At 46.8% G+C, this 13,145-nt stretch overlaps 1 protein-coding gene across 3 annotated transcripts; it reads right to left on the bottom strand.

The window, feature by feature from the left end:
• Window positions 1-895: 895 nt before the first annotated feature.
• LOC103182464 (proline/arginine-rich end leucine-rich repeat protein) lies at window positions 896-9,988 on the bottom strand. Of its 3 annotated transcripts, none has more exons than XM_007899494.2 (3): window positions 9,891-9,988; window positions 2,807-3,784; window positions 896-1,161 (listed from the first exon to the last, which is right to left on the bottom strand). In XM_007899494.2, exons 2-3 carry the CDS (start codon window positions 3,765-3,767, stop codon window positions 986-988), a joined length of 1,137 nt encoding a protein of 378 aa, XP_007897685.1. In that variant the 5' UTR covers window positions 3,768-3,784; window positions 9,891-9,988; the 3' UTR covers window positions 896-985. The 3 variants fall into 3 exon arrangements, with proteins under 3 accessions (XP_007897685.1, XP_007897684.1, XP_042198145.1); XM_007899493.2 differs by lacking the exon at window positions 9,891-9,988 and adding an exon at window positions 9,199-9,378; XM_042342211.1 differs by lacking the exon at window positions 9,891-9,988 and adding an exon at window positions 5,830-5,901.
• Between the last annotated feature and the right edge of the window lie 3,157 nt (window positions 9,989-13,145).

Below are 13,145 nucleotides of genomic sequence, written 5' to 3'. Positions count from 1 at the left end.
ATGATACCAATGGAGCCAACTAGACCTTCCTGTCAATTTGTGCCACGGGTGAGCTGTGCGATTGGTCCCAGGAAAGCAACAGGAAGTTGGGTCGGTCAGACAGAATCCAAAATGCAAGTGTGTTTTCCTGTTTTGAAAAGAAATGGAGGATTGGGTTGAATTTTGCCATGTTGGTGTCCGCAGTTTCTAAACATCGTTAAACTCCCGCACCCAAAAAAAGAGAGCAAATCGGAGAGCGAAATGTCATCTCCCTCCTCTCTCTCTCTCTCTCTCTCTGTCTTTCGGTCTGTTTCGCTCGCTGACCATTTTGTTACCGAATAGAGTTCCGAATATGTACCCACCACCACCGCGTGGGAATCTCCCTGAGTCTGGAATGGAATGCACACTCCTTCTCCGGAGAGGGACGCGCCCAGTTTACCTAATCCTGGAGAGGAGCGGGGCGCAGGTCAGCAAGAGCTGAGACTTGGGGAGCTCGGCGAGTGGGGGGAAGGGATCGAGCCTTCAATTTAGTCTTATTTTGGCCAGCATTTTAAGAAAAAAAAAGTCTTCCCGATTAAGATTGGGTTGAAAAATTGGGCATAATTCTGCGTCACTTTATTTTGAAGCGAGTGTAGGGCGGAGACGAGGTGAAATTTCGGGCTGATAAATGTTCACTGGGGAAACAAAATGGTGCACGGTTTTAGGTTATGATGTGTTTTCCTGGTGTGGTCAGACAGCTCCCATCGCCTCCAGGTCTCTTGGGGTTTTTTGAGCTGAAACCACAGTGACCTCAAAGTCCAGGAAAACAACTCTCTTCTGTTTTGCTTCGCGTCGGAAAGTTTTGACCCGGAAATGATGGGGACGGGAATGAGGGAGAGGGGAGACACGGGGGACGGGGGGGGCGGGGAGGGGGGGGGTAGTCAGGCTGATCTGCTTGCTTGTTTTTAAAGAGAGAAAAAAATAGAAAGGTGGCCTCGAAAGGTGTTCCACATTGAGTAAAAAACATTCACAACACAATCATTCGTAAGAGTCTGAAACACATCATTATGTCCATGGGCACGGGCTGCTGCAATGAGTTCCCGTCTAGTCTCAGATAACGCAGTCGTGGCAACTTCTCCAAGTCATTGAACAGCAGGTCAATCTTGCTCACGGGGTAGGGGCAGATTTCAGTCCCGTTGATTTCTGTGAGGGTTCGAAAAAAGAAAAGGAAAATCGCAAATATGAATGTTGATTTTTTTTGGGTGTCCGACACACACGGAAACCCTTCGCCGCTGTATCCAAGAGCATCGAAACCGAACTAGGATTTCCATGCATCCCACCTACACATGGAAATCCCAGAGATAGATTGTTGAATGTCACGTACTTTTAATATAATTGTTTCATGCAATTGTAAAATATTTACATAATATATATATATCTACGCGTGTGTGTGTGTGTGTTAATGCAATATCATTTTGATTTGTAATACGAATGTCATTCTAATACGGTATAATATTTTAATAGAATTGTAAAACATTTTAATAGTGTTATTAAAAACGTTGTCATTCTTTTTGCGGGGTGGGGGGGGCGGGCAGTAGATTTATAACAATAATAATCCATGCATTTGATGTAGCCAGGACACCGGGAGAGAGAAATTATCTTCTCTATTCGAATTGTGCCGTGGAATCTTTAAGATTCAACTGCACAGGCAGATGGCACCTCGGTTTAATCTGAAGGACGACACCTCCAACATTGCAACGCACCCCAGCACTACATTGGAGTGTCAGCTTAGACTATGTGATTTAACATTGACCCAGAGGACGACAAGTTGTGGGTGATTTCTCACTGATATATGGCACAACGGCTTGGGGCTGAAGACTCAAACGACTCCCAGTAATTCTTGTCAGGAGGGTAGAAAGTAGCTGGGAGTAAATTGTCACGTGGAATGTCCTGTGAATGTTTGTGATAACGCAAGGAATGTGGTGGAGGCATTTGAGAGCAAAGTGAACACGGGATAGCACTCTTAAAAACATAATCACTGTCTGTATTACATTCTCGTAAAAAAGTCAGGCTTCTGGTTTCCAGTGTTTGGGGTCAACATTGCGTGTTTAGAGCCACAAAAGCCTGTGGCATGAAGAGAAACCACTGACTGAACCACAACTGTCCCAACGAATGCCAAGACAAGTGAATCTTTCATTAAGAGCCACACAGATGGAGAAACTGTTTTCCAAGTGCCACAGTTTCACTTAATTATTTCTTAATGGACATCTGAATTCCTCTGCCGTTTAATTTCCCAGCACGTGGGCTGGTAATAATAGTCCAGTGCACATGACTGAAAGCGTTATCACGGATAGTGCTGACTTTGAGCAAAAGCCTACAAAAGCAGGGACAAGTTTCACTGCAATCGCACGAATGGAAAAGGGAATTAGACGAACGTCTGAAAAGGAAATAAATAAAACGTGTTTTGGGGGCGGAGAGAGGGAAGCCAAGACAGGGGAGTGGGATTGTAGAGATGGAGGAGGTGACGGTAAGCACGGTCGAAAAGGACGGTCTTCAGTCATGAGGGGGCAAGGCGGAGAGATTGAGGGAGAGGGAGCTCTTACAGGGAGCCAATTGGGCACAGGAACATTGGATTAAATGGTCTCTTTCTGTGCTGAACAGTTAAAAAATTCTGTGCGCACAATACAGTCACACCACTTTACAGTGTCAGCGTTGTTGTTGTATCACATGAGACACTTTGAGATGTCTTAGCGACGTGATGAGGCGCTGTATCAAACACAAGGATTATTATTACTATTATTATGAGGGGAGAAACAATGAAACCCGCAAACAATAGATGGTAACGTACTTTCAATGTGGTTGTGGCTAAGGTACAGGTGCTCCAGCTTTCGGTTGAAAGAAGGGATGGCGTTGAGCTTGTTGTGGGACAGGTGAAGGTCCAACAGTGACGATACGTTAAAGATCCCATTGGGGATCCCGGTGTCCGTCAACTGGTTGAAATTCAGCCTCAAAAACATGAGGTGGTGGAAGTTGTTAAAGTAGCCGTTGGGTATTTCCTTGATGCTGTTCTTGTCCAGGTAGAGTTGGAAGATATGCTTAGGGATGGTGGGAGGCATCTTTCTCAGGGAATTGTGAGCCAAGTTCAGTTGCATTAGGCTCTTGAGACCCTTGAAGGTATTTTTGTTCAGGACCCGGTCGGTCAGCTTGTTGCGGTGAAGGTCGAGCAAGGTCAGGTTCTGCAACTTGCTGAAAGCCCCGGAGGGGATCTTAGAGATCTGGTTACCGGCCAATCGCAGCTGCTCTAGACTAGACGGTAGATTTGAAGGGACCTCTTCCAACCTGTTCTTCTCCATGTATAGGAAGAGAAGGCTGGTCAAAGTATCGAAGACCTTCTTATCGACCTTCTTGTTGGAGATCCTGTTGTTGTCCAGGTTGATCCACCTCAGCTCCGTAGCATTCCTGAAGGCCTTCTCCGGCAGAGAGTCTATGAAGTTATTTTGGAGGTAGAGGTAATGAATCCTGGATGGAATGATGGGCACCACTCTCAGATTCCGGCTGTCACAGTAGAGGGCATTGGGGTAGATCGTAGGGCACGTGCACTCTCTAGGGCAGTCCGGGAAGACTGAAGGTGGGCCTGGAGGAAAGGGCGGTGGGAGGGTGGTGGCATGGTTGGGTTCTGTAGGTTCAATGACTGGTGGTGGTGTGACCACTTTGGGACGCTTAGGTCGAGGTCTAACGCCAGTACGTTGACAATAGACAACAGTTGTCAGAATAATCCCAACCGAAAGTATGCATCCCAGTTGGCCCATGTCCAAGTGACTTATCCCTGGAACAACAGAAAGGTTAGAGCCATAAACACTTACAGGACGTTTAGCCCATCGCCTCTATTGTGCTCTTTGAATCCATTCAATCCCCTTAAACCTCCCCTTTTGTTTCGTCCACAAAATACACAATCAATTTGCTTAACAGTGTAGTCCACGAAACCCTTTGAGACAGCTCAACAACGTGATAAGGCGCTATATCAAATGCAAGGATGATTATTGTTGTTATTATTAAACCTACCTTTTCCCCAGTATCCTCTGTAAATTACTCCTCTTTAGATATCTATCTACTTTTCTCTTGAAAGTTAATATGGATCCTGCCTCCAGCCACCAACCTCCTAATCTCCCCTTTGCTATCGTCTTAAACTGATGCCCTCTAGTCACTGACTCACCAACCATTGGAACTAATTTCTCCCCATCGAGTCTCTCAAAATCCCTCATCATTTTAAAGACCTCAATCAGGTGTTCCAATGGAAAAAAGCCCGGTTCCTCTAGTCTTCTCTACACAGTTTAAATGTAATACAATCATCAGATGAAGACAAACGAGAAAACAGAAGTAGCCCCAACCTCAACAGATTCTCTCAAATGTGAACTGTAGACAAACACCCAAAGCCCTTGATTCTCATACTGTTGGTATATTTACAGATGCTGATGTTGGCAGTGGGGAACATTGTCATCTCTGTTGCTTCGTAAATTTACAGCCATTGGCAGACTGCATTTCCCTCTTTACAAGCACACACCAGAGACCTGCCAAGTGTCGTTGATGTAAAAGCTCTCCAATGGAGAGCAGTTGTGCTACCTGCTTGAAGCCCAACCATATCCTGTTGGACCTATTGTGAAGTCAAACAACAAAAACAACAAATTACACTTGTATAGTGTCTTTCACATCGGGAAGACATCCCAAGGCACTGAATTTCTAGTATGGATATGTGTAGACTCCCCCCCACCTCCAATCCTCCCAAGTTTTCTATAGGTGGATTATATTATGTGCGATATAAAGTATAAGCTCATTGTGGTGCAGGAGGTGAAGGTAGCTGTAGTGCTTGTTTCATTAATCAAACCCTGGCAGTCTAAACATCTGCCAAACAGAGAAATGACCACAACAGACATCCAACAATTGGAAGGTAGCACACAACGTTCATGCAGGCTGGCAGGCTGGCTGGCTGATTGGAAAATGCCTTGATTACTCCATTTCCGCTGTTCCCATAAGGACTAACTGGAGTCAACACAGATGGCTTATTATGATCCGTTCATTCAACAAATCCATTGACGTAGTCAGCCCATTCCAGACAAAGGCAAGATTCCAAGCAAACACTCAGTACTTTGGTTTGGATCATCTTAAACTCGGTGATGAGTTTCTGCGCAATGTCAGACGCCCGACTGATCTGAAAGAAAAAACTGTCATGCTCCTAACGTTGGTGAATTTGTCATGGAAAGATCCCATGACAGTATTCAAAATACAAGAGAGTTTCTTCTGATGTTTTGGCTAACCCTCTCCCTCCCCACCCACTGCCCCCCAGTTAAAATTGATCATTCACATCGCGACTGTTTGTGGGACGTCGCTGTGAACACATCGGCTACAAAATACACAGTCACTACACTTGGCATTAAAATCGTCGCAAGTAGCTTTGAGATCCTTTGATGACAATGACAAGTCACTGTTTCGAACGCAAAGGTGATTGCTCCGGGTTATTCAATATTCATCCAATTTTATATGTACAGCTTCGTGTAAGTCAGAAATTTCCATTATATAAAAATAAATTAATTTTATTTGGGAGTCGGGGGACTGACCTGAAGGGGAAATTGAGAAACACGCGAGCATTTTAGTCATTGGCTCCTGACACTTACCACCTTGTGCAGCCGGGTTAAGAAGTTCTAATTAAGCTCCAACAACGTTTTTTCTTAAACACTCATATCCAAGCCAAATCGCCCCCACCCACCCCCTCCACGATTGCCCCATGCGCCCCCCCGCCCCCCCCCACACCCCACCCCTCACACCCTCACTCTCCTCCCGCGAATCAGCAAACCCCCTCCACCACACACACTTTACCTGACGGTCAATCCCGAGATCCTTTCAAGCAACCAGTCTCCAGTCCGCCTCTGACTTTATTCCAACAGTCAAGAACGAAAGGAATGACTGCTTTCCGTGATTAAAAAAAAACCACAGGGGAAACTGCGGAACTCTCTCTCTCTCTCTCTTTCTCTCTCACTCACTCACTCTTTCTCTCAGAACTCTCTCTCTCTCAGTCTCTCTCTCTCTTTCTCTCAGACTAAGAGTCAGCATCAGACAGTGAACCTGCCAGAAACTGATGCCAAACGATGACTTCAAGGCATGGCTTTGTGCTCCATGGCAATGGGTTCAGGCTGCGGCAGTGGAGGAGACACTGTCGCACAAGGACTGAGGATGCCAGGGAACCACATTATCCTGCTCTATCGTAATCAAAACGGTTCAAACAGAAGACTTTTTGAACACGGCATGAGCAGAGTTTTTTCTTACACACAAAATGAAACTGATATAAAAGATATTTGTGCCTAACTGATTTGGTTGCCTAACTGAGGGTTTGAATAGGGATTTGGCACAAAAAACAAGAAGACAATTTCTTTTTAACCATTGAAGACTGTTTGTGGGACACTGCTGCCGTGTTTCGCCCACAAGAACATCCAGCAAATCCACTTTACAGTATCTTCTGCGAAGCCCTTTGAGACGTCTCGAAGGCTGGCTAAGGCTCTGTATCAAACGCAAGGATTATTATATTAGTGTAACTGAGCAGAGATGTAGAGTAGGCAAGATATCATTCGAATTCAAGATCCTCGTCCTCACTTTCAAGGCCATCCATGGCCTCGCCCCCTCTTATCTCTCTGACCTGCTGACTCCCTACCAACCTGCCCGCTCCCTCCGTTCAGCGGGCTCCGGCTGCTCCATGTCTGCCGCCCGACCCGCCCTACCATCAGGAGCCGAGCTATCAGACTCTCTGCCCCCACACACTGGAACTCCATTCCACGGTCCCTTCGCTTCCTCCCTCGCCTCCTTCAAGGCCGCTCTCAAGAACCCTTCTCTTCGACTGTGCCTTCGGTCGCCCTCCCACCTCTCTGCCTTCCCTCACCCCTACACCACCCCTCCCCTATGCTCGGGTCCGGACCCCTGATTATCCAGCGCCTTGGGAAGTCCTCCTGACATGAAAGGCGCTCTATAAATGTAACTTTGTTGTGTGTTATTGTTGTTGTTGAGGCTTGACCCATTTCACCCCTCCTGTAATTGAGCTGGCCCAGGAATTTTCTGTGGCTCACTTCGTGCAAGGCAAAAAGCTTGTTTGAGGCCAAAAAAAATATCTGTGTCCTCCTTCCCGAAGATAATGTGAATGGCTTTAACTTCTTAAAGTTGAACGGTTTGCACATCCCGTCTGTGTATCCACCATCAATGAGCCAGAGTACTTGGTGCTTTTATTATTATTATTATTACTATCATTTCTTCTTTGTAGAACGTGCAACTGTTGGTCGCTTGCGGAGGTCCTCACTTGCCTTGGTTGGCGAAAACGATTAAAACATGACACTGTAACATCGGTCTGCGCTTTCAGCCACTGCGCCACTGACCCTACCCCCACACCCAAACCCCCGCCCCCCACCAATCCCTCCGCCTTGCCCCCTTCCTTCTCCTCTTTAACATCACGCCTAGAGACCTTCCTGTGTAAACCCAAGTTGTTGTTGTAACGGCACAAAGCAAAGCTGAGATGCACAGGGGCTTTCTCAGCGAACAAGTCTCTGCTTTGTGTTGAGGTTTAACTGCTCCCCTTTCGGCACTCGAATAGTCTAACTCAATCCTCGTGTGAACCGTCGCCAACTCACAGTGAGCTGAAACCATTCCTAGACCCTGCACCGCTGGGAGAATTCCATCAGGTCCAAATCATTTCCCGTTTCAGGTATAAACATCCGTCATCGGCCAGGCAGGTTCTGCCGCCCCCAAACATGATTGCACGTTTTGGGGGCTAAACGCGGCAGCCAATTGCACACAGCAGTTGAGTGACCAAATTATTATTATTATTATTTTTTTTAAAAAGGGTCGGAAAAGCGACCCGCCAATCGACTAACCGCTAAGGTGAACAGAGGCGTGCATGCGGGTGTGGAGCAGGGAAACTTGCCTAAGGTTTCGCCCTGACCCGCCCGGGATTTGAACTCGGGTCCTCTGACTTGCGAGGAGAACGCTTTAACCAATACGCTGTAGATGTTCACGGTGTGTGTGTGTGTGTGCGTCTGTATAGGTTCCAATATGGGGCTGAGCCAAATTTACTCTTGCCCCAACTGAGATCAGATAACTCAGCACAAGCCAAGTCCTCAAGCTCAGGTCCGTAATGACTCAACGTTACCTGGAAAAAACAGTCAATGAACTGACCGACATTGGTTGCGAAGTAACCGCGGAGGCAAGCAGAGCTTAGGGTAAATCGCTCCGGTCGGCGAAGAAAGACGGAGGTTCGGGTGAAATGCGCAACATTTTTTGCGCTCGTGATAATTATCACCGGGAACGCAGTTGGAAACGCCGCAAATTTCGCCCCTTAAGTGGAAAACCCCCCCAAAAAAACAGTCACGGTCGGTCCAGTCAAGATTCAACCAAAACCCACACACACCTACGTAGACTGGTGTCCAATTTGAAACCCAGAGCTTTTTATTTGATCTGGCTCTCGCTCAAGGCAGATGGTAAGACAATTAGCAACAATTTACAATAAATAGTTTCATGAGCCACTCGCTACTGCCGTTATGTTCCTCGGGACTGTATGCCAACATCGCTGTATTTATCCAACGAGTCATGTTAAACCTTTAACAGTACACTCGTAGCTGTTATTACTTGACTTAACGTTAACCCTTCAGGCAAAGTGTCAACTAGTCTCGCCCACCCCCGAGGCTCCGAAGAAAACAGTTTACACTGAACTCAACGGTAAAGTAGAAGCTTCTTGTTTCTCTCTCAAGAAGAATTCTACCGTACCATCGAAGCCTTTTGTGTGTGTGCGTGTGTGTGTGTGTGCGTGTGTGTGTGTGTGTGTGTGTATGCGCCTCAATTTATTTTATAAAAAGTAATGAGAGTCACAATGAATAATTCAACAGCCACAACAACGACAATTGTGTTTACACAGCGCAAGCCCCTCGGGCAGGATAGCGTCCCAGAGCGTTTGAGAATCGTATCTGGTCCACCTAAGACCCAAAGGGCAAATTGATTGAAGAAAAAGCTTCCAGAAAGCAGAGAGGGAAGTGTAGCTATCCGCTCTCCGGTTACGTTCTGTGGAAAAGAAGTCAGCAATAAGACTTATTAATTTCCCGCAAGGTTAATAGCAAGAGCTGAGGCAAAACCATTTGCTCGTTCCTCCGCTATTTACAAAAACTCGCTGATCTGTCAACCGGTGTAAGGTCTGAGAAACAAATCCATGCTTACCAGAATCTGTTCAGCCAGACTCGAGCCTTCTTCAAAGCAGCCTCGACTGACTGACAGTGCTGTGTGTGTGTTTTGTTATGTTTCAGTTTGTTTCCTGACCCCAAGACTCCATCGAACTAACAATGCATCCTTTATCTCCGAGCCAACTCCTTAAGATGCAATCACTCTCCCCCCCCCACCCGCAACACCCCACTCCTCCCTTTCCTCTCTCTCTCTCTCTCTCTCTCCCTCTCTTCGCTTCTCAGGCACAGATGCCCTGCATTTTTAATAAAAAAAATGTTATCCCGGAGGTCTAAATGGGTTCATTCATCGCCGCATTCCCGGCATACTTCCCCGTGTTCATGTATCGTTTCACCCAGATTCGTTCTGGCAGCTACCTCATGACCCCCGCCGTTTGTGAGTGAGGGTGACTGCAGAAATTCGACCAGAGTTCAGAGCAAAGCGACTTGAGAAATTCCGCAGAGGGTTGCTAGTAAAAGTGGAGAGAGGTGACGGAGATGTAGCGGGAATACTGGGAAGTTTCCCCTGCCCCCTTCCCTTCGGAGCTCTGCATCTCTGTTCGAAACTCTTTGAACGGGCAAAGTGATTCCGACAGAGTGCCAGAGAGTTATCAGCCACAGAGTTCGTACGTTCTAACTGCTTTAAGTTGGAGACTATTTAAAAGGGTCCCGTACCCATAAAATAATACTCACAAACTTATTCCTTCGCACCTCCACGTGGTCAAGGAAAAACGAAAAGAGAGCTTGGCTTTGCTCTTGTTCAGATTTCCATTACGTTCTGTGCTGCTTGTGTGATTACGAGCAATGTTTTGGTTCCTGATGGGAGGAGGGGAAGGCGTGGGGGGGGGGGAGGGAAGGGGGAGGATGTGCATCGGGAGATTTGCCAATATCTGACTCCGCCAGCAATGAGAAACACTTATTTGGAGAACGCACTGGATTTGGCTCACTGTACAGCCACTTGAGTCGGTGCAAAGCCGGACAAAGGCATCAAGTCTATCGCACAGAGCGACCCCGACTCAATGTCGGGGCCAGAATACTGGCCGCCATGTTGCAATACATCTGTGAAATAAGACAGGCCCACTTCCGGGTCCTCAGGTTGCCTCTGAGGCGTTCTGCGCGCGGTGCAGCCTGCTGGCGGTGACCCAGGTTGCATCGCTCTGCGCAAAATGGCCAAGCTGGCGAGGCGGGAAAAGTGGCAAGAGATTTTCCCGCTCAAACCAGGCCAGAAAAATCCACAGGAAGGAAGTGGGATGATAATATCTGGGAGTAATATTTATCAACGTAACTCGCTCATCTGGGAAGGAGTTGGATCTTTACCTCACCGCCAGAGAGGGAGCGAGGAGCCTTTGTTGAGGGCAAGGGGAAGCATCTGGCTCCAACAGCTGGGACAATCACCCACAACCCAGCAATGTTCACGCCCATCCTCGGCAGATGTTACCACAACTCCACAAAATTAACTCAAAATTGATGAAAAAACACACACCATTTGGGGCTAGTAACACGCAGTGGGCAGATGTTTCTTGCAGATGTGAAATCCTTCCGTATGACTCACAAATTTCCTTTTCATCATGCAAACGTTCTCAATCCAATCCCCCCAAAACCTTCATTGTGCAATGTCGAGGTTTTGGCCTCAAGAGATTTTTTGTGCGCGTTTTTAAAAGGTTTAGCGTTTGGTTAGCTTGGGCAACCAAGGTCAATGCGCTCACACACGCTACTGCAAACGAGCACCTGGGATAGAGGATAAAAAATGATCAGCAAATTGGTTAATAAATACCTGCCTGAGAGGTTTAAAAGAAAAGCTGTCAGTGGAGCGCGAGGGGTAAGGGAGGGCAGAGCTAAGTCTCATTTCGGACCCCATCCTATTTAGACCCCAGTGTAGTGAATCGCACTGCTCCTGAAACAGTCCCCTACAGCCACTGTTAAGAGGCGAAAACCGGGGTAAAAGTTGAGGGAGAGAGGCACTAATTAAGGAATCTGGCATTTGGCCCAAGTAATGACTAACATCGCACCTTAATTGCTGACCGAATCACTTCAGAAACACGGCCTCTATTTAAGCCCTGGCACAAGGTTGGAATTGTGTATGTGGGAACAGTTGAGATACCACTCCAATGATAAATTCTAACAAATTAATGAAGCCTGAAATGGGAACCAGGTCTGGTTATTCCCCAGTGTGGGCTGTTTGAGAGTAAGGTTGAGGGGACACAGTTCCTGGTTTCAATCATCTCCACTCCAGTACAGTAAGCAATTGGGGAGCAATTGACAAATTAACTCTTATGGTGTAGAAATGTCAAACGGTTACTTCCTCATCAACTAACTGACCACTGACAAGGAACGGTCAAGCGGATTAAATGGTGGTGAGGATTAATGGTCAGATTTTATCCACATGAAGTTTGCAGTTATTCTTAAAGCACCAAAGACGGCAAAGGATCTGCTGTTTATCCTCACAGCCAACAACAACGTGATGAGGCCCTCTATGAAATGCGAGGATAATTACAATCATTATTAATTTTTAATGGGGATTTTTTCTGGACTAGTAAGACATAACCCCATAAGCATTAAGGTTATTATTACAGTAAGGTTAAGTGAGGGTGTTATTACATTTGGTCTTTCACTTCAGGAGGAAATCTCAAAGGGAGAAACAGTGTGAGGTCCATTCAAGGGACCCTTTAAGAGAGAAAGAGGGAAAGGAAATGGGCTGAGACTTTCTTATAACTGGGAATGTGCTACTCATAATTCTTCCAAGTCTATAACTAATGTCCCTGCAGTCATCGGATTCTGAAGAATGAGCTTCTAGACATGCAGCAACCGATGATTATGAGGTGTTTCCAAGACGGTCAGACAATCAGGAGTCAATCTGAGAAACACGATACTTCCCGGCAACACTGAGGTGGATTCGAATTTCCAGCGGAAATGTATGATTTGTGAGACAACTGTGTTAGTCAATCGCTGCCAGCTGCTAGGTTCCTTGGCTTCAGAGTTGACAGCGACTCGCCTATTGATCTCCTTCAGGCATGACAAAGAGATACACGAGGCTTCCTTCACGGGCTGGTGAGCCATTCGCACAGCGAACCCTTTACGGTCCACACCTTCCGATTGTCTCTCAAACCCGAGCCCAATTCCCTGAGAATCCACCCCAGTTCTTGACCAGGCAGCAAGGTACACCGTTCCAATTACTGGAGTGTCCGCGTTGCAGAGAGTACGCACAGGCACGGTGGCCTGAATCGCCTCTTTCTGCCCCGAAAGGGTCTCTGAATAACCTAACCCTAATCTGAAAGCTGTCGGTCCAACACAGTGCTGAGGGGTGTGCTGCAATGTTGGTGATGCCATCATTGGGATAACACATTAAACCAGGCCCCAGTCTGCCTGTTCAGGTGGACTTTAAATTTCCCGCAATCGCTACTCGAAGAGAGAAGGGAGTTCCTCTCCTTTCCGGTGTCCTAGCCAACAATCCCCCAGATAAAATTGGTCACTCACTCGATGGCTGTTTGTAGGTCAATCGCTGAGGGCAAACTGGCTGCCCACAAAATGCACAGTCACTCCACTTTGCAGAATATCCTGTGAGGCGCTTTGAGACGTCGCAACGACGAGATAAGGCGCTGTATCAAACACAAGGCTTAAACTCCTCTCAAAATCCTGAGTGAAATCCATTTCAAACCTGAAACCCTACCCAAAAGGAATAAATGTCATTGGATTTATCTGCAGCTGTGTTTTCCCCCTCCAACCCCCACCCCCCCACGGTACAATTAAAAACAAAATTCCCTTCGTCAATGTTCAAGGGAACCAGACAGACATTACCACACAAAGCAAACGTCCTTCAAAAACATTACATCAGTGATGGAAAGAGCAGGCAGCAACCGAACTGGAGAAGGAATTAACAAAAACTGATTGCAGATCAGAGAACCAGAGAAGCTTACAGCACAGAAGGAGACCGTTTGGCCCATCGTGCCT

This window comes from Callorhinchus milii, unplaced genomic scaffold (genome assembly GCF_018977255.1).
Source record: "Callorhinchus milii isolate IMCB2004 unplaced genomic scaffold, IMCB_Cmil_1.0 Scaffold19, whole genome shotgun sequence".
Taxonomy (NCBI): domain Eukaryota; kingdom Metazoa; phylum Chordata; class Chondrichthyes; order Chimaeriformes; family Callorhinchidae; genus Callorhinchus; species Callorhinchus milii.
The sequence above is the reverse complement of the archived record's forward strand: the minus strand, read 5'-3'. Positions and strand labels throughout refer to the sequence as shown.

Bases quoted from the DNA above. Each gene is read 5' to 3' on its own strand.
- LOC103182464 (XM_007899494.2), bottom strand. From the start codon at position 3,767: ATGGGCCAACTGGGATGCATACTTTCGGTTGGGATTATTCTGACAACT. The intron at 1,162-2,806 runs GTACGTTACCAT...GAACCCTCACAG, and splicing joins TAGCCACAACCACATTGAAA to AAATCAACGGGACTGAAATC.